Raw genomic sequence first — 26,531 nt, 5'->3', positions numbered from 1 at the left:
CTTACCGTGATTAACAAACACTTATTAGCAAACAACAAACTTCTTAGTCTTTAAAACAAAACAAACTTTATCAAAAACTTAATAAAATTATTGTTAGCGCTATGTTAGGTTATGTGTGTCAGATTACCACAGATTACAAAATAGGTTATTCGAAGTTTCTATACTGCGTTCTGAAATCTAACTCATAGTATACATATTTTATTATTATTAAATACTTACATTAAAATAAAATCATCACTGGTATTATTAATATTACCGTCAAAGTCGGTACATTTAATTGTGGCGAGTAATTTTCAAAAATTAGTAAATTAGTGCGATAGAATTTAATTAAGTAACCACATTTCCGAACAAACGATGCTCTTTCAATATAGTCTATGGCTGTGAATGACGATGACATTCGTTACGCGCGTTTTTTAAAATATGCAAAATTAAATGTATTTTTTCAATCTTTCTGAGACATTTTCTGAATATTTTTAGAACCTTCTACAGAGTATTAGAAAACTACAAAAAGAAACAACAGCCAAATCGGTCTAGCCGTTCTCAAGTTATAGCGTGACAACGGGAAACGTTTCATTTTTGTATATATAGATTACCTTGAGTGTTGAAATAAAGTACATACATAAGGGAGAAACATTTGAGTCGCAACTATGGTATATGAGAAAATGTCTCAGCAAGACAAGGCTTCCGAAACTCCAGTACATTGAATGAACTAGGGAGGAAACTAAAACTTTCCCGTTGTAGAACTCGTAAGGAATTTGCTAAAAAAGAGGTGAATGATCACACCTACACAAGAGTTTGGTTAGAATTGTCATTTGGGTATTAAGAAACTCATAGAAATTTTACAGAAATTTCTGATAGCACTGGGACTTTAGCGATAGATGGTTTGCAGGGATGAAAAGGTCATTCCGCATTTGTGAAAAAGGCAACTCTGGCTATAACAATTGCCTGCGGAGAAGGAAATAACAAAACAAATGGGGAAAATACAAAAGCTCTTTGCAACATATTGACAGGATAATTACGAATAAGCTTTTAAGCTCGCTGACTGATGAAAATAAATATACGAGTAGTACGTAGCATAACAGCCAGACAGATTTTAGCATTCAAGAGAGTAAACCATCTGACAAGAAAACTAAGCGACGCGCATTAACTTTGCTTTGAAGTGGTAATGGAAAAACTTTGTTATTAAAATGTGCGAAAAATATTAAAATGAAATGAAAATACCAAATGTGCTCAACTGAAATACTTTTGATTCCCCGGTTAAATTTACGTTCTTAAATGAAGGACAGTTTTTAAGTGATTTTATACACATATCCTTGCACTAAGCCATTTTTGTCAAGCTCATTTCTATACGCATATCGATGTATATTTGTATGTCCTGCAGCTCCTGTATGGTTAATGTGAAAATTGGTAAACCACAAATGGATTTTTGGTGAGTAGATACCAATGAAAACTAATTCCCAATTTGTTTCTCGGTGATATTAAACTAATGATTCATCGGTGGGAAAAGGAAAAACTCCAATCTCCCAGACAACTTATGTGACTCTGTTGAATACAGAAAATATATGTGTACATCCTCAGATATGTCCATATAAAAAAGCTATTTAAGCGACTTCATGTATGTATGTATGCGTTAAGAAACATTTGTTTTTATACATTTTGTTTTTGTTATGCTTTTTTAATAGTAACTTTAAAAAAAATTAAAACTGCAGATGCCCCTCCCTAATGTGATGCTGCATAACAAATAAGAGTCTTGTATCTTGTTGTTGAGCTTAGTTATGGTAATTTATATATTTTTGATTAATGGCGTTTTGTGGGCGTGGCAGTGGTCCGATTACGCCCATCTGCAATATCAACCGTCTAACAGTACCGAGAAACATGTGTACCAAGTTTCATTAACTCATCTCAATTTTTACTCAGGTTACAGCTTGCACAGACGGACGGACGGACAGACAGTCAGCCGGATTTTAACTCTTCTCTTCATCCTGATCATTTATATATATAATATATAATCCTATATCTAACTCGATTAGTTTTAGGTGATACAAACAACCGTTGGGTGAACAAAACTGTTATACTCTGTAGCAGCAAGTTGCGAGAGTATAAATATCTTAAAAACTATAAGTCAGCGTCAGCTATATATTCTTTATCTGGAGAACCTCCTCAGCTCATATCCATTTTAACCCCGATTTCGGGAGATGCTATTCTAAATACAATACAATATACATATGTATATATGTGTATTCACAAAAGTTGCCTATTTACGTAGGCACGCAAGATCGTTTGTTTACATTGAATTTTATCTAAAAGTCTTCGTTTTCGCCCAGAGCCCATTCGCCTGTACTGGTTATTCAACTACTAGCACCTATTGATTTCTGTAGCTATATTCTGTTAGCTATATTATGCATTTAAAATTTAATTTTTTTATTTTTCATTTGTTGTAATTCTTTGCAAATTTCTTCAAATACCTTGGAAAATCCGTATGCTTTTCGAGCAGCGGGCCATGCTGATGGATGTCCACTTGCACACATATGCCACACACATTAAGGTCGCAAAAACACACTTACATTAACACATCCATACGTACGAATATGACAAACTTTTTTATGGAGTGCTGCTTCCAGCAGAATGTTAGCAAAAGTTTGATTAACTCGCTGGTTCGGCGCCATTGTTGATGCAAATTTCTTGGATGCGCTTGTGTGTGCACCGCAACAAAGATAGCAATTAGACGTTATTTTGTGGCCCACTTTACATTGCAACCCTCTTTCTATTTGTGAGCTGTAGTATTACTGCTTTGTCAAAGTTTACGGTTAGACAGAAAGCTAAATGTGAAATGTGACATAATGCAAAACAAACACAAAAGGATAATGCTTATCTCTGCTGCGTATATATTACAGCGGATTTTACAGCAGACTGAGTATTATGAAGCCTAGGGGGGTAAATTTTGAAGGACGGTAGATTTCGGAAGTAATTTCTTTATCTCTGTTTACAAAATTAAAAAAAAAATTAAAACATTTAACAGAAATTCAAATATTTAACAAAGTTGAATTATAGTGCTAAATGCTATATATTGTACTTCAACGCTCCACAAGGAAAATTGTTAAACAGTTTATGAATATACTTTGATCATCATGTAGAATATCGCAACAGCGAATCGATATTATAATTGAAAACCTTACTAATTTTTTCATATTTTCGTCTCTTAAATATACTTGTTTTTTTTTTTTAAAGAATCAATTTATAGCACTGTATATAAACTACTGAATTCGACTAACTTACATCATATATGTACATACATATGTACATATACTTTTGTTACATCATATACATGTCACGTATGTTCACGACCCTACAGTTTTTGTTATATGTATGGGCAACTAACTTTTAAATCTCAGCGTCGTAATTTCACGTCATTAATTGAACTGTGCTATTTAGACTATTTTTGATTTCTTGTGAGGAATCAAGATAAATCCTGGGTTCCACATATATGTTGTGTAACGTGTGTGATGCTATATTTACTATACCAATGATTTGGACCGAACCAAAGGATCATGTAAGTGATTGTTGTTTTTGTTTGACTCAAGCAAAAGGCATTACAACCAAATCCAAACACACTACGCCGTATGCAAACTTGTCTTCGACCAACAGACCCGTCTTACATTACCTGTGCCAAAGCTTCCTATAGATCAAACTCAGCGAAGCCAAAATTAAAGAGGGAATACTTGTAGGCCCACAAATACGGCAACTGGTGAAAGATAAGAGCTTTGAAAAAAATCTGAATGATCAGGAAAAACTCGCCTAGAAATATTTTTTGAACGTTGTCCAAAATTTTTTTTGAAACCATAAATCGGAAAATTGCAAAGACTTAATAAATGAACTTATAATGTCATATAAAGCTGTGGGGTGTAATATGTCCTTAAAAATACATATGCAGGACTCTTATCTGGATTTCTTTCCGGCAAATTTTGGTGCTCTGAGTGACGAACAAGGCGAGAGGTTGCTAATAATAAACTTGTTGCTTTTCAACTGTAGTAAAAATATTCGATATTCTTGAAGAAAAGGAAGGGTATGCAATAAATGCTGCTAATGGTGCAGCTAAGGTTTTCAACTCCCCTCGATTGAATTGAGCTTGAAGCAATTTAACATCAGATTAACCCAACTCTGTTTTGGTATTACGTGTTGCCAACTTAATAAATAAGGATTTGACAGATAATTAAACAGCGAAAAATCAAAGTAACTCATTTCAGTTATTGCTCTCAAAAAGGTGAATAATTATTAAAATGGACCTTCGTTTTAATTTATATTCCGATGACAAAAGTGTTAGCCAAAATTACTGCGAATAAGAAAAAGCCGGAGTTTTATTGACAATTAAAAGGCTTTTAAATATTGTATATAATCATTTTTTTTTACTAAATAAGATGAAGGAACTTTACTCCGTTTTATTGCTGCCGGTAGTTATTAAGAATTTTAAATGATTTTAACGTTAAATTGAAGCCTCGTCCAGATAAAACGATTTTTTTTTATAATTACCGATAATACCGAACTTCAACCAAATTGCTGCAATTGGGTTGAAACTCGTAACAGGGACCCAAATTTAATTTGCCTCTAAGGTTTATTTGTATGTCCCCATTTTTCTAAATATGAAGTGAAATAAAAGTCAATGTTTTAATGATAAAATTTTTTACTCACATTTCTCACGTTTCATGCCCAAAACTTTCGAGAAAATTGAAAGGCATGAGCCGATTGATAAGCCAACATCCTCTGCAACTTCTCTAATAGTGATTCGACGATTTTCAGAACTCTTTATTTCACTGTTTCGATGTTTTCTTCGAATGTTGACGTTGTCGCACCTCCAGGATACTCATCGTCATCAACATCTTCTCCGTCTTCTGTAAAGCGCTTGTACCACTTACAAACACTTCTTTGAGACAAAGTGCCACAGTCAACATCTCAAGTGCCTTGGAGCACTTTATTCCCTTTTTAACGCAAAATTTAATACATATTCTTTGCAGCACACAAAAACGTGAGTAACCTTTTCTGTTGTCAAAAACAAACTACTAATCGAAAGTAACAAACTACCTAATGCAAGCACATGATAAACATATGTGTACAATTATAACAAAAACAAAATACCGATAATCGAATGTTCACAGCCCGCGAAAAATCAAAATTCACCTTTTCCTTTAAAACTGTTTTCCTACGTCTGTTCAAGAGTCTTCCATTTAGAGGGAAAAATTAAAAGTTTGGAAATCTAAATAAAGGAAATTATTGTATGATTTTGGAATTATTAGCAGAATTCGATACTTTTCGAGCTCTTCATATTGAAATATTTGGCAAATACCATTTGCGATTAGAGCATTTGCTTGATGGGTAATAAAGTCTTGAAAAAGATTTGAGACGAGATAAAACTTGAAAAATATATTTTCCGAATCATTGGATTTAACACCAGATTTTTTTATGTTTTCGAGTCAGGGGAACCACGTAAGACTTCTCAAGTTTTTGCTGTCAGTAGGACATAAAGCTAAGGAAATGTTTTCTGCCATTACTCCAAATCTTGAAGCTTATTAAAGACTACCGTTAGCCTGCAGGCGGCAAATCTATAAATACGCTGCTGAATATATATACTATAACTTACAATCAGTGAATTTTTATTATTTTTAATTACACATTGAAAAGCATTGACATTTAGATAGAAAGATAGAAATAAATTGAGTCTTACACCGCGACCTATCACAACGAATCACATAGTCAAAGCACAATGATAAATTCCTGTATCCTGCTAGGTGCTATTGAGACGATGTGCTCCCTATTAGGATACATAGATCCAAAGCCCATTATACTGTTTCTACAGACTGGCGTGCAGTGTATCATCAGGTGTTAAGGAGTTTCTGGCTCCATGTTGCAAAACCGGCAGTTTGCGCAAATGGTTATACCCATATTAGGATAGCAGGATCCCGGTCCTATCATCGTGAGAGCAGCTGCAGAACGCGCAAGCTCGTCAGCTAATTCATTCGCGGCTACACCCTTGTGACCTGGCGCCCAGATGAGGTGCACTTGGTTGCGAACTTTCATTGCGATAGTTGCGTTGGAGATTTATCTCTACTCACTGATTTATAGCAAAGACTTCTGCTTGAAAGTAGTTCCTTCCAACGTTTTCGAGCCGGCAGTGTGGAGTTACTTCATTTCGTCTTACTGCCGAGGGTAACTTTAAACTGTTGTGTTGTGTTTCATCACATAACTACTTCATTTGCTGGTACGAGATTACCTTCCCTTTGCCATACCTTTCTGCTGTCATTTGAAGCATCGTATGTTTAGCTGTTTGATTGATTACTAGGAGGAGCGGTGTGAGTTCCAGCATGACTAACCTAAAGACAAAGGGTAAGCCGTTTAATGTGCTAAACCTTTGCATTCAAAATGTATTCAACGACTTAACTGAACCACTTAGCCTAGCTGCTCCTTCATCCTACGTGGTTCATGCATATTTTCTTACTCATTTTATAGTTGGTTCAATCGATTTTTTTTCAAAAGACAGGTTTCTTTTATTTTTTACTTACATATATCTACTGATTCCTTTAAAATAGTGCTGATATGTACATACATACGCAAGCCGGAAAGTTCTTATCGTTTCCATGAGAGGGCGCTACTAGAATTTAATCAATGTTTTTTTTGTTTTGGTATTTTGGAAAAAATTGATAAATGGATAAAACTAGTTTCCTGTATTATTGAAACACTTTGATAAAAAAAAAATTAGTTCCTGTCAAGAGTATTATCCGAGCTCTGCGCTAAGCGCGGTAAATATTATACGTACATACTTGTATGAGAGAAAAAGACGGTGAATCCAATGTGATAGCTTGGAAGCATGTTCGTAAGTTGCGGTAGAACTATATCTTCTGCTTTAATGCGCTTATTCGCTTGGGGGAAATTAGGATAATGGGAGACAGATTTTTTTTGAGATTTGGACTATTCGTCCGCCCTTTCCCGTAATTTCAAAATTGGCTTGTTTTGTTGGCAGTTGTAGCCTATTTTGTGCCCTAGATGGTATGAATGATCGTTGCCGTCCTTTGTTTATTAGGAAGTTTGAAGAGTTCTCCTCTTTGTTCGATTGATATAACTATTGTCGGTAGTGTATTTGATTGGTGTCTTTTATGACAATATAAGCAATTGAATTTGCTTTTACAATCTTTATGAGTATGCGCATGTGCCAAACAACAAGTAAACGATTGTGTTTTGTAAAAGCTTCTGATTAATTTGTTTTTGCTACTAGCTTGGGGTCTATTGGAACTTCTTTTCAGATTATGGTGAACAATTTTTGTTTTAATATTGTAGGTTTTTTGTATACCCGTTAAGCGATTTCGTACTAAGTAGTTAGAAAATCTTTCGTTTGTTGCAACATTGGGCCATTTTTTCAAAATGGGAGCGATTGCTTCCACAAAAATAACGATATTTCTTGTAATGCTGCGGAATCGAATATTTTGTGTCGATAGAACCGACAAACAATTTGAAACAGTGGATAGTAGTTTAACAAATTCTTCAATTGTTTCTTTTTGAATTTTAGGAAAGTTTATTAGTGTCGTCGTATGCAGTTGGCTAAATGAGTTAAGCTTCCCGCCCCGAAAAACTCAACTACACCGCACAAGACAACACTGACACACACCCCACACCTGGAAACCGCAGAACACCCATACACCACACATCACATACAAATGCACTACACTACTGGAAGCAGCCGCATACACACACACACAGTAGGATCTCTACATAGCTCAACATACAAAACATCTGTCTTCGAAGCGGACAGCCCCTTCTCTCAGCGACTTTCGAGCAACAAGCAACGGACTTTCTTTCGGCGCGCGAGTCACTTCGTTTTCTTACATCGGAGTGTGTGCGTTAAAATAATCTTTTTAGAATTATTCAAAAATAAATAAATTGTGTGAACTTTTTGAAAAAACAAAAACCATTTATTCCGGATATTAATTTAATCTCAGTGGTGAAAGTGTCAAGTAAGTGCTGGTGTTAACATTGGTCCTTCGACCCATTCAGAATGACACTATTGTGAAAATCAAAAAAAATTTATAATAAAAATAAAGGTGAACAAAAAACCTTAAAAAATTTTTTATACAAAAAAATAAGTGACAAATAAATACAAAACAAACATGAAAAGTGCTCAAAAGTGAAAGAAATAAAAAACAGAAAACCATACTTGTGTGCTGGCGAGAAGCCTAACAACAAAGGGTACTGCAAAAAAAAAGCAGAAGACAAAAAGTGCAGTGATCACAACAACAAAAAAATGTATATATACATATGTTTTTGATGCATAATTAAAGTGTAGTGACTAAAAGAAGCAATAATTATACAAAAACAAAACGGGCGCGGAAAAACAACAAATACAATCAAATGAAAACTGGCGCGAATAAAAAACCATATATATATATATATACATATTATATTAACACATAAAACGAGCGCGAAATTAATACAACAAAAAACACCCAAAAATACCTAGGAACATCCCAGGAAAGGATTTGGATGCGTCTACAGGAAGTCCACAAACAATATATGCAAGCTATAGTCCCCAAAATAACTTGACGGATATTCAAGTGAGTTGTATCGATTCCGTTTTGTATTTCACTACTGCAGGGTATATGTATATTTATTACGGTTTACATTTAATTTCAAGCCGGTTTGAATAACAAAAACAAACCAGGTTGCCAAACGGTTTAATTTTTTCGGTAACAACCGAAATACCGCAAGTACAACAGTTTGGCATAATACATATAATATAAATATATATATACATATATATATTACATATATATATATAATATATACATATTTGTTTTGCCTATGAAAGCTTAAACATAAAATATTTCAAATACTAAAAACAAATATATGATATATTATATATACTCTACTTGCACAAATATCCGGAAATACCCCTTATGCTTGATCAAGTTATAAGCAGGATTGCCTAAAACAAGTAAGCAAAGGCAAATAAAAAAATAAAACATACATATACCCATAGCAACATATAACGAATAAAAGAGATATAAAGGACAATATTCTCAAAATACAAAAATATAAAAGAATTTTTTACCTATAAGTGTATGCCAAATCTCTCATTATATAATACATTGTACATATTTACATATTTTGCACATAACATATACCTATATAGTTAGATAATAATAATAATAATAGACATAATATGAGCGCATGCAAATACATATATACATATTCTTAACATAATTTACCAACAAAAAAAAAAAAGAAGAGAGAGGAAGGTAAAGAAAATCAAAAGTTTTAAACATATACAAGTACAACATAAGTACTTACTCTCATACATACGTACATATTTACTTGCACTTTATATACCGAGAGTGCACATTTACGAATCGTAGTGCACATACGATTATTCTGTTGCAAATTACGTTTATGCGCTCTTTCTCTACAGATAATAAACGTCCGCTCGCTGACTTATACAAATACAGGACATATTATTATACTCTACTAGGGTACCACTCCAAGTTAAAGAATTTCTAAAAGCGCATTCAAAATAAAAAAATAAAAAACCATCAACAACGGTTCGATAAAGAAAAAACGAATTCTTAAACAATATATGTAGGTATATACTTATAAATAAAAAAAATTGTGAACAATATTATACATTTATATACAATTTAATGTAATATATTCAAAGTCCAAATTGGTACATATTCGGCAATACCCCTTGTTGTTTGGCAAACCAAAAAAACAAGTAGGATTGCATACATATCTATAAAGTGCATTGATCTCTTATACGAGCTCTCATTGACACATACTAATTCGCTTTTAGGTTTACCCTATAACGCATACGAACACAAAAAGATATAACAAATTAAATATTACAATTTTTTAATAATTATTGAAATAAACAATACAATCGAGACAAATAATAAATAAATACCGCAACAACGAAACACGCTATCTTATTTAATCCGATTTAAAAAACCGAATTACTAATTCTCTTATTTATAAAAAAGAGATTACGCGTTACAATTACGAATTTCGCTTAAATTTAATCAGTTTACACTGAGAGAAATCATTTCATTAATTGAACTTTTTAAAATGAACGCTTTCTAAAGATTCTAAATCTACACAACTATTAAAAGTACCAAAAATGATTTTGGTAGATAAAAAAATGGTCAGAACGAAAACCGTTCAACACGACCTAAATAGAAGCTCCCAAGCCAGTAGCAACAACAATTTAAAGCTTCTTCAGAAATCAAACGTTCACATCCGAACAGTACAAACAAACGTCATGCGAATTATGTAAAGGGGCGCATAAGCTCAAATCATGCGAGAGAATGAATATTATCGACGGAAACAATTTTATAAAAACAAAAAGATTTTGTACAAACTGCTTGTCACATGCGCATACACTTAAAGAGTGCGAAAGCAAATTTAATTGCGTTTATTGTCGTAAACGACTGCTCAAAGGGATTAAAAACTCAAACGCACAGGGAAAACCAAAGTGGGGTACTACTACCTACAGCAGTCGTCTCCATCGAACACCGAGGAGAACTGTTTAAACTTAGGGCTTTAAAAACCAAGGATCACAACGATCTTTCATAGCGTCAAGGGCACAAAATAGGCTACAACTGCCAACAGAACAAGCCAACTTTAAAATTACAGGAATGGGCGGAAGAGTAGTTCAAAACTCTAATAAAATCTGCCCCATTACCCGCCAAGCGGATAGGAGAATTAAAGCAGAAGCTATAGTCTTACCGCAGCTAACAAATATGCTTCCAAGCTATCATGTAAATAGCAAACATTGGGAAAAGGTTTCATACCTCAAATTAGCAGATCCCAACTGCAACACCCCCGCTCAAATAGACATTCTATTAGGCAGCGATCTCATACCTCAGATAATACTCGAGGGTTTTGGGTGTTTTCAAACACACTATTGGCACAAAATACCATTTTCGGTTACTACGGTTACACTATAACAACTCAAGTTGAGGAAATCTCAAACGAATACCTCAATTCACAATTGAAAAAATTTTGGGAGTTAGAAGAACTTCCCCTCATTTCAATTACAAACCCAGAAGATCAGTATTTTGAAGACTTTTACAAAGCCACACCTACTAGATCAGATAATGGTCGGTATATCGTACGACTACCACTAAAACAACAATTTCCCAACACAATCGCCTTATGTCATTCTCACACCTCTGCAATACAGCAGTTTCAAAGTATGGAAAAAAAACCTACTTAAAAAAGGCGAACTCAAACCAATATATGATGGTGTATTGGAAGAATACCTCCATTAAGACCACATGGAGGAAGTAAGCCCATGTGAAAAAATTATCAACGGCAAATACTACTCATTTTACTTGCCGCATCATGCAGTAGTAAAGCTAGACAAAAAAACCACTACAGTAAGAGTTGTCTTTAATGCATCAAGATCCACCAGTTTGGGGAATTCCCTAAATGATATCCTATTTACGGGAACCACGCTCCAACCAGATTTAATGCTACTCATTTTAAATTGGCGTATATTTAAATACGTATTTAATGGCGACGTCGAAAAAATGTATAGACAAATAGTCGTACATAAAGACGATCAGGATTTTCAGCGAATTATTTTCCGAAAATCCCCCAATAGTCCCCTACGCGACTATAAATTAAAAACAGTTACCTTTGGCGTCAACTGTGCTCCATATCTAGCCATTCGAACACTGCACGAATTAGCAGAAAACACCAAGTCAGAATTTCTTCTGGCAACCCAGGTGTTAAAAACACAAACGTATGTAGACGAGATCTTGTCTGGAAGTCACAGTCTTCCACAAGCATATGAGTCACTATCACCACTAGCCCTCAATACCGCAGGGTTTCCGTTGAAAAAGATAACGGCGAATCACGCTAACATTCTAAAAAATATACCAAATGAAAATTTGTTATATACTAATTTCCTAAAATTCGAATAAGAGCACAAAGTCGAACTGCACGGCTTCTGTGATGTTTCTGAAAAGACATATTGCGCAACTAAATATACTTGTATATGTTCGCACACAAAGCGACACTGCGACCACAATCCACTTACTAGTAGCAAAAGCAAAAGTGGCTCCCTTAAAAACAATAAGACTACCACGACTTGAACTATGCGGAGCGCTATTACTAGCCAAACTCGTGTCCATCGTACAAACGCATTTAAACATGACACAATATAAATTATATCTATGGGCCGACTCCGAAATTGTACTAGCCTGGTTAGAAAAACCATCACATGCATGGAAGACGTATATTTCCAATCGAACGTCTCAAATACTTGACCTAGTAGGATCAGCCACTTGGCGACATTTAGACAGTGCTGACAATCCTGCTGATCTAGGTACAAGAGGGTGCAAACCCCTGCACCTTGTCACCACCACCCTCTGGTGGAATGGCCCCCGATGGTTAACAGAACCGCCTGATTCTTGGCAATATAATTGCCCCAGAAAGTCGAAATATCGACTCCTTTCACACGACATTGTAAGATAATGACATTTTTCTCGTACCCTCGAGCACTCAGTGTAATCGCTTACATGCTCAAGTTTATAGAGCGACTCAAAATTAAACTTAAGGGAGTAACCTCATTACATTCTCAATGCGATACAGTGACGCACCTAGACTTACAAAAAGCAAAGGTCGCTCTTATCGCATCTACGCAAGCGCGTTACTTCAGCAGAGAAATACCATTACTAAGAGATTCGAAGCCGATTGATAAAAGGAGCTCGCTCTTAGTACTAAATCCCTTCAAAGACACAAAAGGTCTACTTCGTGGGAATGGACAAAAGCAGTGCACCTCGAGCTATGTACGGATCTGATGAAGGAGGCTTTTCTCGCGGCATTTACTCGCTTCGTCGGCGACGCGGTTTTCCGTCAAACCTCATGAGCGACAATGGCAAAACATTTATAGGAGCTCAAAAAACTGGAAAAGCTCGTTAAACTATGCTTCCTGCCAATCTCAAATAATAGCGAAAACGCAAGTAGTAAACTATCTGTTCAATAATACCTACAAGCAAAAATCAAAATATCCGTCTAATAACCGAAAACAGAAATAAAAAACCGCAAATATAATATGACATACCAGAATCATATATATTAATTAAATAATGGGTAGACTAATACGATCACCAAACCAAATAAAGTTGGTTACATATAGAAAGATATCCATACTCTATGCCATTGAGTCGTAACTAAACTCGCCTTTTTCTCCATACAGGTATTTATATATGGATACAGAAATGCATTCAACCCCAACGCCAATAATGCGATCGGCCATCAGTGTACCTCGCCCTAGGGTTATTCCAACAGCGGCGCCGGTATTCGAGCATCCGCAGCCGTTCCGTCTCCATCAGAGGCGCCCCATCGCATCCGATGCCTCCTTTGTCGCTGTCCACACAAATTGCAGCACTGTGGACTCTTCAAGGGCATGTCGCCGACACAACGCCAGCAGGTTGTCCAGGCGCATGGGCATTGCCACAATTGTCTGGCACCTACACATACGACGCAGGAATGCGACTCCGGGGCTTTGTGTCAAATGTGTGGCAGGCAGCATCACACGCTGCTTCACCGCACTCCGAGACGAGAGGTCAATCGGCAGCCTGTCCCACGCATCGGCGGCACAAACCGACTGCAGCAAACCATCCGTGTGGCACGTCGCCGAAGAACGGCACCCCGTCCTGAGTCCTCTCCATGGAGTCAAAAAAACATAGCACCGACTAGGCCGTATTATCGTCGCACGTCCGGACTCAGCAACGTTGCAACAGCTACAGGGACCGCTAGGCTGAACATTCGCCAAGGGGGCCCGGGATGGCTAAATGAGTTAAGCTTCCCGTCCCGAAAAACTCGACTACACCGCACAACACAAAACTCACAAGACAACACTGACACACACCCCACACCTGGAAACCGCAGAACACCCATACACCACACATCACATACAAATGCACTACGACTTTCGAGCAACAAGCAACGGACTTTTTTTTGCGCGCGAGTCACTTCGTTTTCTTTCATCGATTTTTTATATAAATTTACACCGTCTCCACTGGTATGCGACCAGGGAGTGAGTGCGTTGAGCAAATCTTTTTTATAATTATTCAAAAATAAATAAATTATGTGAACTTTTTGAAAAAAAACCATTTATTCTGGATATTAATTTAATCTCAGTGGTGAAAGTGTCAAGTAAGTGCTGGTGTAAACAATAGTATCGACCAATATTCTTTCATTTTCAAATCGTGCTTTTAGAGCTTCTCAAGCCAAATTTAAATTGTCGTCATTAAGTGCGAACTGTTTGACTATGACCTTGTGATTATTTAGGATGGTTAATGTAAACAGCTGTAAACATGTTCCAGAAGGCGGCCATTCTTCACAACCTCCATGAAATATTTCTGTGTCAAATGCGGGCACCTGGAGATGGATGCCTGAATTGCCTCTGGACTTTGTATTTGTGGCAGCTCTACTCTCGGATGTGGAGTAGGTGCAATTGAATTTATTGCTTTAGTTGATCGGTGATGATAGCTTCCGATGATTTAAATTTTGTAGTAGATCCAATTCGGCAGAATCTACTATGGAGTGGATATTAGGGAGGGGCATCTGCAGTTTAATATTTTTTTTTAGTGGGCGTGGTCTTGCCCCCTAATAGGTTCAATGTGCACATCTTCTAAAACCGCCCATTCCCCATATAACGGTACTGTTAAAAACTACTAAAAGCGCGATAAATCAAGCACTAAACACGCCAGAGACATTAAATTTTATCTCTGGGATGGTATGAGATGGCTTTATAGGAACACAATTTTAAATTCCATCTGACTCTTTCACTTTCCAGTATGCAAATCAAGCACTAATAAATGTATCGCAATAAAATTTTGCACGAATATTGCTTTTAAGTTGGGCGACCTTATTACCAAAAATTGTCTAAATCGGATTAAAGCTATTCAACCCCCCATATATTGAATGTGTAGACCCCAGTGCCTATAGTTGACTTTTTACAGAAAATATCGGTCATTGTGTAAGATATATATATGAAATTAAAATGAATAAATGAAACTGTCGATAATAGTATGTTTTTGTGTCAAAAATGGGTTGAATTTCCCGGGCTTTGATCCTTGCAAGTTGTGAGAGTATAAAATGTTCAGTTACACCCTAACACCCTTACTTGTTCTGTTTTATTTGCTCTCTTGTTTTTATATTTTAGTTATATTTGATTTCGCCTTTGCTTACTTAATTTAAGCAACCCTGCTCATTGATTTATTAAGGATAAAGGATATTGCTAGAAAATTATGTAAATACTTGAATTTTAGTTTTCTTAGAGGGTTAAGCGTGTTTTCAATACACGAAGGTAGGCATATATGTATAGGAGTAGGCTTTCAAAATGTTGTTATTTTTTTGTGATATATATATACATATAATATACCAAATACCTGATTAAACTCCTCTTAATAATGCGGTATTTCGATTTTTATACCCTGAACAGGATATACAAGTATTAAGTTTGCCACGAAGTTTGTAACATTCAAAAGGAAACGTCGGAGACCCTATAAAGATATACATACATAAATGATCAACCCTATGAGCTGAGCCATGTCCGTCTGTCTGTATTTATGTAAACTAGTCCCTCAGTTTTTAAGCTATCGATCTGAAACTTTGCTAATTGTCCTTTTCTCACTAAGAAGCTGCTCATTTGTCGGAACGGCCGATATCGGACGACTATAGCATATAGCTGCCATACAAACTGAACAATCGGAATCAAATGTTTGTATGTAAAACCATTTCATTTGACAAGGTACCTACACGAAATTTGGCATGGATTATTATTTAAGACAATAATGCAATCTCCGAAGATATTGTATAGATCATATGATTATATCATATAGCTGTCATACAAATTTAACGATCGGAATCAAGTTCTTGTAAGGAGCTTTTGTATTTGTAAAAGGTATTATAGCTTTGGTGTAACCGAAGTCAACGTTTTTTCTTGTTCACATTAATTTTGAGGTTAACGAATGTATATGCCACTTTGTCGTAAATCCTTCTCTTTCACCTGGTATTTTTGTTTTAAATATCTGCGAACGTTTGTGTACCATATATATATATATATAAATGATCAGGATGAAGAGACGTGTTGAAATCTGGATGTCTGTCCGTCCGTCTGTGTAGAAACATTTGTACTAAGTTTCATCGAGATATCTTAATTTTTATTCAAGTTACAGCTTGCTCAGACGGATAGATTTCAACTCGTTTTTTCATCCTTATCATTTATATATATAACCCTATATGTAACTCGATTAGTTTTGGGTGATTCAAACAACCGTTAGGTGAACAAAACTATTATACTCTGTAGCAACATTTTGCAAGAGCCTGAAAATTGAGACACAAAACCAATGTCAATAATAATAAAAAGTAAGTATGCACTTATTTCGGCTGTAACCGAATATTTCATAGTCTAGTAATTTACGATGAAATTTGGGTGCATGAGGGCTAGGAGAGCTATTCACACGATTTTATCTTTTTTTGACACAAGGGTACATTATTACGAGAAAAAGACTCTTTGAGAATTTCAATAATATGTATATCTCCCAGACTGATGATATTTTCGGTATAGAGTCAGCATAGGCACTGGGATCCACGTTTTCTAAATCTGGGGATTGAAGAGATGGCATCCTTAGAGGTACTATTTATACAAAGTTCTATCCCGATATCAGTGGCGTAGCTACCTTAAGTGGCACCCGGTGCGGAACTCCAAGGAAAGTAAAAAACCATAAATGTTATATAGGAACATGGATCACTTCTTATTTATAATATTGAAGAAATAACAAAACACAATAATAACTCAGTCAAAAAAAGAATTGTTATGCAATTAAAATTTCTTTTTTCTAGCTATGGAAGCTGCAATAAGTTCATCGAAATTTATATTTTGTATTGCCTCGTTTTCTATGGCTAATATACCAAGATTGTTAAGCCGCGATTGGGTCATTGTTACCTGCAAATAGTTTTTTATTAATTTTAATTTACTGAAACTCCTCTGTAATGAAGCTACGGACACGCAAACCGTCATGAACAATTTCAGTGCAATTATAAAATTTGGAAGAGATTCTGTAAAATCCTATTCTACAATAAATTTTAAAAAATTTAGAGACACCCAATCAGTAACCGTATACATAGAGCTGAGCTAGTGCTTGTGGAGGAATCCCCGAAAAATCAATTTTTGTGCTAGTGATTCATTTTTGAGAGACCGGGTGGGTGTCACCCTAAAAAAGGTGACACTCGGTGCGAATCGCCATCGCCGCCCCCCTTTGCTACGCAACTGACCGATATATTAATTGGTGCTTGATTCCCGTACTTTAAAGCGAAAGAATCAGATTGAACAAAATTGTGATTCGTCCATTTTCACAATGTAACATAAGAAACGCAAGATAATGTTATACACTCATTTTAGTTAAAATTACTAGAATAGATCTTGAAGCAAAATGTAGTAATGAAACTAAGTGAGTCTACTACTTATAATATACATACCAAATATTATATAATATAATTGTAATACATTCGAATAATTAATTTTTAATTCTTACGCAGCATTTTTCATAATACCGCTTTGTCAACACCTGATAGTATTTCCCCGGCGTCGATCCTTGCGAGAGTATAAAATATTCGATTACACCCGAACTTAGCCCTTCCTTATTTGTTTATTAATATGAATTGACGTAGCATAAGTTCAACTGTTTATTTTAAGTCGTGAGTTAAATTTTGTAGTTTAATTTGGCCACATGTTTAATGTTTCAATCTAAAGCCTCTATGAGATTAATGTATTCAGTTAGGAGATTTTTCGCTAGAATAAAGTCTACCATTTTGATGACGAAAATTCCTTGTCAAAAAGCTTACATTCTTGAAGAATAATTTAAAGAAAAGTGGCATTACTAGTAAATGAAGTCATCAATGAATTTCTGTTCTATTCATATTTCACTTTGCTTTTCTTGATATGTCAATAATGCTCTAAATAGCTATTGACTCTAAAATAACGTTTCTTCGTCTCTTGCAGGTAATGCAACTAGCGGACCTAGAAGTAATTGGCACTCCGAAAAACAGGTAAACAATGTGGTGTTTAGAGAAGCAGCAAACCGAAGGCACATGTAAATCAAAATAAACTAACTCTGCATGCTCATAGTCCAATCACAAATGAGTTAAAAGCAAGATTACAAAAGATTCTTAACAATTCTTTTAATTCTTCGTATTCATGTCATGGGCTGCAAGCTAAATTTTCATAAATCATTCAAACTCTCTGAAAAGTTGCATTATGTGTTTCTCTATAAATTCTCTATAATTTTTAAAGTTTGTCCGAACTACTTCACAAATTGGTCCCGACCGTGAATAAAGTATGTATGTACGAGTATATGGGTGAAAGAGGAGTGTAATGTGGTGATCTAATTGTATTTGATGCTTAGGGCAACATTTTTTGTATTTTGTTAGTGCGATATCAAAAAGAACTTTGTAGGATGGCACCTTTTAAACTGAAATTCCGAATGGGCAGCTCGCGCAGCACATCTCAAGAGCACGATTCAGATCCACAGGTAAACGAAGCGCTACTCAACCATCATCAGCATCATTCGACAGCCATAGGTGCCAGTAGCTCCACCATCGATTCAACCGACTGCACTAGTCTCGGTTCCATGGGTACCAACGAGCGAAAATCTTTACTGCCCAACAAAAGCAACAATATGCGACTAGGTAAGGATTCCACCAAATTTCGACAATACAATTTTTTGAATTCAGCTTCTTGCCCTTTCTTGACGTAGACAAATTACTTGTGTAATTGAGAGTTCATTAGTTTAATACAGCTTTTATTTTATTATTTATATTTTGCCTTGAATTTACGTACCAATATACATATAAGTTGGATGCGCAAATCGTTATGTACTTTGAGTCTACTATAAATGAAATCATGGGCATACGAGAGCATTTAAAGGCACATTTAGCATATCATTGATTCACCGCTGCATATGGTATTTCACCATTTTTCCAATATTACTTGTTTCGCCCAACTTTCTCAACATACATTGTATCCACGAGCTTCATTAACCTTTAAGAAGATCATGAGAAAACAAATGCATATTAAGGATTAGAACACATCTGGTTTTTAAGTTGAAAATTCGTTTTTTATGTAATAAACATAATACAAACCCAAAAAAAAAAATAATATTTCCAATTTATGTATATATAATGTATGTAATATATCCCCTACAATATTTATTTAATCAAAGAGCTAAACCTAAGATCCTCTGAATACCGTACTTAATGGCATTATAAAATATTATATGTACATATATATTTACATAAAAATATATATATTATAAAACAAAAATCCAATTTCTGTCATAAAGCATCATTTAGGTTCTCCATAATAGCAATTTCACTTTCCCTTTTACCACGCAAACAAGTGTCTAGAAATTTTTAAATCAGTTCACATTTTTTGTAGTTCTCTAAAAATGAAGCGTCTTCTTTAATGATTGACTGCCTCTATTGTCGGTGAATTTTACGAGTAGTATTTTGAATCAATAAATTATTGTGAGCATGGTAAAGAAGTTATGTATGTATTATATATACTTGTACAAGTATTGTTATGAATGTGACGCATGTATATTTGTTTTTGTTGTTGCACACAGAAGTAGACTTGTCTAGAACATTTGCTATACCATATGAATATATATTTACATTTTTGTTCTAGGATACATCGATCACAGGTTCACAACAAGTAATGGCGAACCGACAACAGAATCAAGTGCTATTCCTACAACTCCTCCATCCACCTACAATTATATGCTAGAAGAGGTAGATAAAACTCATTTGTTTTTATACTCTCGCTACTTGTTGCTACAGAGTAGAATAGTTTGTTCACCCAACTGTTGTTTGTATCACCTAAAACTAATCGAGTTAGATATAGAGTTATATATATATGAATGATCAGGATGAAGAGACGAGTTGAAATCCGGGTGACTGTCTGTCCGTAGGTCCATCCGTGCAAACTGTAACTTGAGTAAAAATTGAGATATCTTTATGAAACTTGCTACACATGTTTCTTGGTACCGTAAGACGGTTGGTATTGCAGATGGGCGTAATCGGACCACTGCCACGCCCACAAAACGCCATTAATCAAAAACAAATAAATTGCCATAACTAAGCTCCGAAGAAGATAAGTGCTCCCGCCCCTAATAGGTTTAATGTGCATATCTACTAAACTGCTAAAGCTATAATAACAAAATTCACTGGAAGCAAATGTTTTTAGCACCTCTACCTACAGTGTGAAAATGGGTGAAATTGGGGGACAGCCCCGCCCACTCCCCATATAACGGCACTGTTAAAAACTACTAAAAGCGCGATAAATCAAGCACTAAACAAGCCAGAGACATTAAATTTTATCTCTGAGATGATTTTATAGGAACCACGTTCAAATTAAGATAGTGGGCGTCGCGCCGCCCACTTTTAGGTGAAAACCCATATCTTGGGATCTGCTTAACCGATTTCAACAAAATTCGGTACATAATATTCTTCTCATATTTTTATGCTATAGTACGAAAATGGGCGAAATCGGATTACAACCACTGATTATATCGGCGTAAAACCTTGCGTGAATAATACGTTTAAAGTATGCCACCTTGTGACCAAAAATTATCTAAATTGAACCAAAACTGTTAAAGCCCCTAGGTATTGAATATGTGGACCCCGGTGCCTATAGTTGACTTTTTACCAATAATATCGGCCAACAAGAACAAGGCGGCAAGATCCACAAAGAAATCTAAAACGAGTATACCATTTGACTTTGCGTGAGTATAAAATGTTCGGTTACATCCGAACTTAGCCCTTCCTTATTTGTTCTATAATGAACTAATTCATAGGTATTATTCAAGTTCGTTCATCCATTTACGAAAAAGATTATATGTTTTATATATTTTCTATAAAACTAAAATATTTTGAACCATTTTTTTAAGCCCCCATTACGGGTTTCAACTCAAATGCATTTTGGTTGAAGTTTTGAAATTCAGTAGTATCGATACCAACTCAATCCGCCAAAAAAAGTTTCCGTTTAAGTGTTTTTAAACTTGATGATGACTAGAATATCAAAAGGTTACCACTGCTGCCAAGCAAATGTAGTTAAACGTTACTGCGTTAATTTAGAAAAAATTTTTAATAGATTTTATATATAAAATCAAACTGTTTTAATCAGCTATTTTGTACAAATTAATTATATTAATCAACCGTTGTTTCGAACATAAAGAGTCAATACTATCTGCTATTCCTAGGAACATAGTTTTTGAGTAAAATTTTGCTTTGAAGCATTTGGTTCCTCTTCAGTTATTTTTGTTTTATCGACTGCCACAAATACGGCGTTCATAATATTTAAAACCTCCTTAAGTACCATAGAGATGGTAGTCTGCGCCAGCCCAAAGTTAAAATTCTTAATTAAAGGAAAATAACTTATGAATATGTAACAAACATTACTTAAAATCCATTTAATTGTCAAGTTAGAAAGTTCCAATGGATTTGAATGATCACGAAAGCTTCAAAGCAGCACATCAGTTTTGGGCTCAACATTTTTGTCATCGTAATATAAATCAAAACTAATGTGCATTTTAATAATTATTCACCTTTTCGTGAACAAGACTTTTTTTCATCGTTTTTCGTTTAAAAATTTTTGGCTGTTTAGTTATCAGTCAAAACTTTTCTTTCTATGTTGGCAACTCCAATGAAACTTCGACCGAAAATAGTTGAAGTTCGTAGTAGTTAACTTTCAGTAAAATGATTTCGAAAAAATTCTAATTTATATGTAAATTATAGAAAAGTCATTTAACAATATCGAAATGTTCATTCAACAGCTGAAACTTATCTCCCATGATGAGAGCACAATCAACGGTCGCCGTGATTCCTTAAATAATCCAAGAAACAACATTATTTTGTCGTCAATAGAACATCTCGCACTAAATGAGGAAGTCACCATTGAATGCACTGACCCCAATTGCCAGGACAATTATTTGTGCAACGAGCAACTTTTACAGCAACGACAACAGAACGCAACCTTAAACGAGTTCAACAATTTCCATGAGTTCATTGAGCAATCACGAATAATAAACCAAAATATTCGTAACAACGAGGTCAAAAATTCCGAAGGGGAAGACGAGTGCGAGGAAGACAATCGTAAAGAGTCGATAGATTCTACAGAACTTTTGATATCTACGAAAATGACAACTTCAACGACATCAGTATCAACCGAACACGAAACCACTAATCTAATGGATAACTTTAGAGGTGACTGTGCACAATGCGAAGCAGATCACTATAATGAGGAATGCAACGATGAATGCAACACTAGTAGCAAAACCAATCGTGGCGGCAATAGCAATGACTTTTTCGATCCACTAATTAATCATGGTGGATACTGTAGTGAAGGTACGTTCTAAATTTATTCCAATATTTTGTAGTATCTGAGATCTCCAATTTACAATGGTCGTCCTTATGTTCCTAGAGTCTTTTACTATTAATGAAAATGTGTACTACTCACTCGGTGTTGACTAATATAGCCACGGTATCAACAAGGAATGTGTTTTAAATAACTTTCCTCTAGATGGCTTCGATGCTTATATGAACCCATTTCTGCAATCTACTATCACGAACAAACGAGGTGCACTACGATGAAACAAATAAACAATCAAATCAGTTTGTAATCATTATATATTTGTCTAGAAAATATGATGCGAAAACATTTGTCCCATTGATTTATGACATTTGATAGGAGTGGTACTATGATAAATATAAGATTTGAGATTCATATCCTTTAGTATATAGAATTTTAATAATATATCTAAAATAACATGCTAATTGCACCGAAAAATACTCTTCACAAATAAAGAAGTTCCCATACAAGAACTTGATTTTGATCGTTCAGTTTGTATGGCAGGTATATAATATAGTAGTTGACAATTTGAAGTTCAAGCGACAAATGTCACCAGTTATTGAGTAATGGGTTGAGAGGTTAAATTTAAGAGACTTATCTCTGCAAGCAAATTTTTCTACCGTTTCATTTTTTTTCATTTTCTTTCTTTGGAAGAGAATTCTCACGGATGTTCTTGATTTGAATTGCCGATGAGTGATGGAAAATTCTCTTATTGAGCCAACTGACAACAATTTGTATTCCTGATAATAATTTTTTATTTGCCACTTTGTAGCTTAAACACAATACGGGCGACGACGAATATTCGTCGTACTCGGCGACGCTGTCGGACGGATTTTCGCCGAGTGTTGCCGCCATGTAAAACACAATACGCACGATTTTCGTCGCAGCTAGTGTATATTTAGCGTTCAAAAATATCACAATAAAGGACGAAACCAAACATAAACAATCTTAATATTGCCAACGCAGACATTTTATTACATTTGAGCTTGAACTTCAAATTGTCAACTACTTTTGAAAATCCTTAATACTTTTACTGAAAATAATCTTTCTTTGATATGGTGATGCCGTTTTTGCCGCTGCAGTCGGCAATAAAATTAGAAATAGCTCTATCTCAAAAATCGACATGGTGGGCAAAATTCGTCGCCGTCGCATATTGTGTTAATCTTCATATACAATCGTGTGTTCGAATCACCGACGGCATCACCGAGTACGACGAATATTCGCCGTCGCCCGTATTGTGTTTATGCTATTGTAAATAAATTTAAGAGACTTATCTCCTAACTCCGCTTCTCTAACTGAAAGCAAATTTTTCTCCCGTTACATTTTTTTTCATTTTCTTTCTTTGGGAGAGAATTTTCACGTATGTTCTTGATTTGAATTGCCGATGAGTGATGGACAATTCTCTTATCGAGCCAACTGACAACAATTTTTATTCCTGATAATAATTGGTTTCACTCACAGCAACGCATTATAACCAGGAGAGTGGCGATAATCAGCTGCGGGATGAGTGTCAGGGTAGTCAGTGTGATAGCGATGGCGATGGCGGTTGGAGCCAGCATCAAGAAATGTCGAACAGGCATAATCATGAGCATCAACTACAACAACAACACCAATCGCAAACATACGATTACGAGTATAACAGCAAACAGCCCACACAGGAACGCTCCATCACACCGGAAATAATAAGCAACAAATCGTCAAAGGAAATATACAAAGATTTAGCCAAAGAATGGGGCATCACGTGTAAGATGTCAGACACATGCCGTTGCATGGAGTGTCAGGGTCATTATTTTGATTGTGAATACGACGACGTAAGTGTACAATGTATACTCTGTAGTTCAACCTTGACTGTTCTTCTTCTTCTTTCATTCCTCTTTTCACACATAGAATGAGCACCAGAAAACGGATGGCGGACTGGGTGCGGGTACACCGATGTTTATCAGTGAAGTAATGCACGGTTCCGCTTGCAGCATTCTCTAAACTCGAGACCTTCTACAAGTAGATATATGGATGTTTTGAAAAGAAAGAGAGGTCTTAACATGTTTGACCATATCTAGGCATAGTTCATATGAAAATGTTTATGGATTCGGTGGAAGGCTATATGGAGTGTTGATCTACATTTGCATACTCATACATATGTATAGCCAATTAGTCAAATAATGAACAACGTGAATGCAAACCCTTTTGTTTTAATGCTCTTACAGCAGTATAAGCACACACACACACACACCTACAAGTAAATATATAGAAACGAAAAAGCATTGAATATTCAAAACTAAATGTTGTAGTTGGAACATTGGCCCACTAAGTTTTATTGAAACTATAAGCACTGATAAAAATGTTTATAAAGAGAATATTCTACAAATACGATGACAGTAAAGGTATTAGAGAAAATTTGTACACATGTTTCGTGCAGTTGATTTGAACCTCCTTGAGGAAGAATTTAAGATGAGGAATTTTTGTAGAGGCATTGCTAACTTTAATTTTCTTTTTATAACATCTAAGTGATTAAAAAAATATGTACTATGTATTTTTATTCATATTTACGAGTTTTAGGTATGTAAACATCACTTGCCAGACGCTTTAAGGAAGTTTGAAGGAGAATTAGGTAATCTTTGAACGAAATATAGTAATTTAACTAATTTTACCCATGGAAGTTATGCAATTTGTTTTCACGTTTCAACTTAAAATATGATGCTATTAGATAAATTAAACTTCCCGATTTAGCAGGTTATAACATAAGTGAAGAGTTTCTACATATTTTGACTGATGCAGAAGAAACACTATCCCCCGCTTAATTGACCCCTTGTTAATTGATTTTGCCGCTTATTTAAATCACTTAATCGGTCAAAATATATTGCATACAAAATACGTGTAATTTTTTTTGTTTTCCCGCATAATTGGTTAAAAATATGTTTTTGAAAAAAATATACCTTTAATTTCCCCCGGTTAGTTACATAAAAAACTTTCGTTAAAAAAATAATCTGGCATTGCCGCTCATACATACACATTTCGCACCATTAGTGATAAGCAGCAGTTAACATGGTTGACTTCGAAAACGTACTACTGCAAAGAATCGATACAGTTTGACTACAGTATTTCCCATATACATCCTTGGTATGCAACGTCAAACAACATTGTAAATTGATGCGCTGTATAATTTGACGTTACAGAACACTTTTACTGCAAAGTTTGTTTACCTTCGCAATAAACCGTTTTTTTTTTGCGAGCGTATAAAGATAAAAAATGTAAAAATTAAAACCAAATTTAATATAAATAAGTAAAACAACTAATCTTTACAATCTAACTCCTCCATCGTTACATATGAACATGCCAAAAAGCATCCACTTTATTTGTGATGTGCGATTTGCTCTGTCATTGCAATCGACTCCCGGTTTAATGCATTTCAACACATGATGCAATGTCAAATATATTTCGGATGCATTACAGAACATTATACTTTGTTCTTATACCATACATTGCAATTGACGTTTTCGAAGTCAGCCCATCTCTGCAAAGCAATTGAAAACATATGTTTATTGATGAAGATATAATATTTTGGATCGTGCTGATGTTAGGGATGTAAAGAAAGAAGATGATCCTCCAATGCTTTCGTCAGCTCTCGAAGTTTTAAAACAGATATGAGAAAACTAACATATTTTTATAAGCAATAACATGCATTTTTTTGTTCCTTAAGTTAATTTTTTTTATTACAATGATCTATATATATATAAGTACATTGTCTTGTTTTTATTCTTTTGTTTCCGTTCAAAGTTAAAAATATTATTTAAATATCATTAAGTGCACATATGAATTATTTTTAATTGATTAAGTTGTCCAATTAAGCGAGTTTCGTGTAATTGAACGAATTGTTCAATTAAACGAGTATCGGGTAATTGAACCAAAATGTGTGCAAGTTTTGAAGTGCAATTATCCGGGGGATACTGTACATATAAAAGATAGGCGTTTATTCAAATTCAATTTCAAAATACAAGGAAAATTCCTTCTGCAAAAACAAAAGCAAACATTAATCTGGAGTTTAAAACTCAAAGTAATTCAAATAAATAGATTG

At 35.0% G+C, this 26,531-nt stretch overlaps 1 protein-coding gene across 4 annotated transcripts; it reads left to right on the top strand.

Annotated features, from left to right (window-relative positions):
* Positions 1-1,090: 1,090 nt before the first annotated feature.
* On the top strand, positions 1,091-24,638 carry LOC106618448 (putative mediator of RNA polymerase II transcription subunit 29). 4 transcript variants are annotated; one of them, XM_070108205.1, is made up of 7 exons: positions 1,091-1,429; positions 18,056-18,102; positions 18,484-18,741; positions 19,739-19,842; positions 21,885-22,455; positions 23,921-24,270; positions 24,347-24,638. In XM_070108205.1, exons 3-7 carry the CDS (start codon positions 18,510-18,512, stop codon positions 24,437-24,439), a joined length of 1,350 nt encoding a protein of 449 aa, XP_069964306.1. In that variant the 5' UTR covers positions 1,091-1,429; positions 18,056-18,102; positions 18,484-18,509; the 3' UTR covers positions 24,440-24,638. The 4 variants fall into 4 exon arrangements, with proteins under 4 accessions (XP_069964306.1, XP_069964303.1, XP_069964305.1 ...); XM_070108202.1 differs by adding an exon at positions 7,553-8,594 and having other exon boundaries at positions 18,056-18,741; XM_070108204.1 differs by lacking the exon at positions 1,091-1,429 and adding an exon at positions 9,465-9,615 and having other exon boundaries at positions 18,056-18,389; positions 18,459-18,741.
* Positions 24,639-26,531: the final 1,893 nt, after the last annotated feature.

Source organism: Bactrocera oleae, chromosome 4 (genome assembly GCF_042242935.1).
Source record: "Bactrocera oleae isolate idBacOlea1 chromosome 4, idBacOlea1, whole genome shotgun sequence".
NCBI classification, from domain to species: domain Eukaryota; kingdom Metazoa; phylum Arthropoda; class Insecta; order Diptera; family Tephritidae; genus Bactrocera; species Bactrocera oleae.
The sequence above is the reverse complement of the archived record's forward strand: the minus strand, read 5'-3'. Positions and strand labels throughout refer to the sequence as shown.

Excerpts from the sequence above, each read along its gene's own strand:
- LOC106618448 (XM_070108205.1), top strand. The coding sequence starts at position 18,510 with ATGGCACCTTTTAAACTGAAATTCCGAATGGGCAGCTCGCGCAGCACA. Across the intron at positions 19,843-21,884 it reads ACAATTATATGCTAGAAGAG|CTGAAACTTATCTCCCATGA; the intron begins GTAGATAAAACT and ends TTCATTCAACAG. Across the intron at positions 22,456-23,920 it reads TGGTGGATACTGTAGTGAAG|CAACGCATTATAACCAGGAG; the intron begins GTACGTTCTAAA and ends TTTCACTCACAG.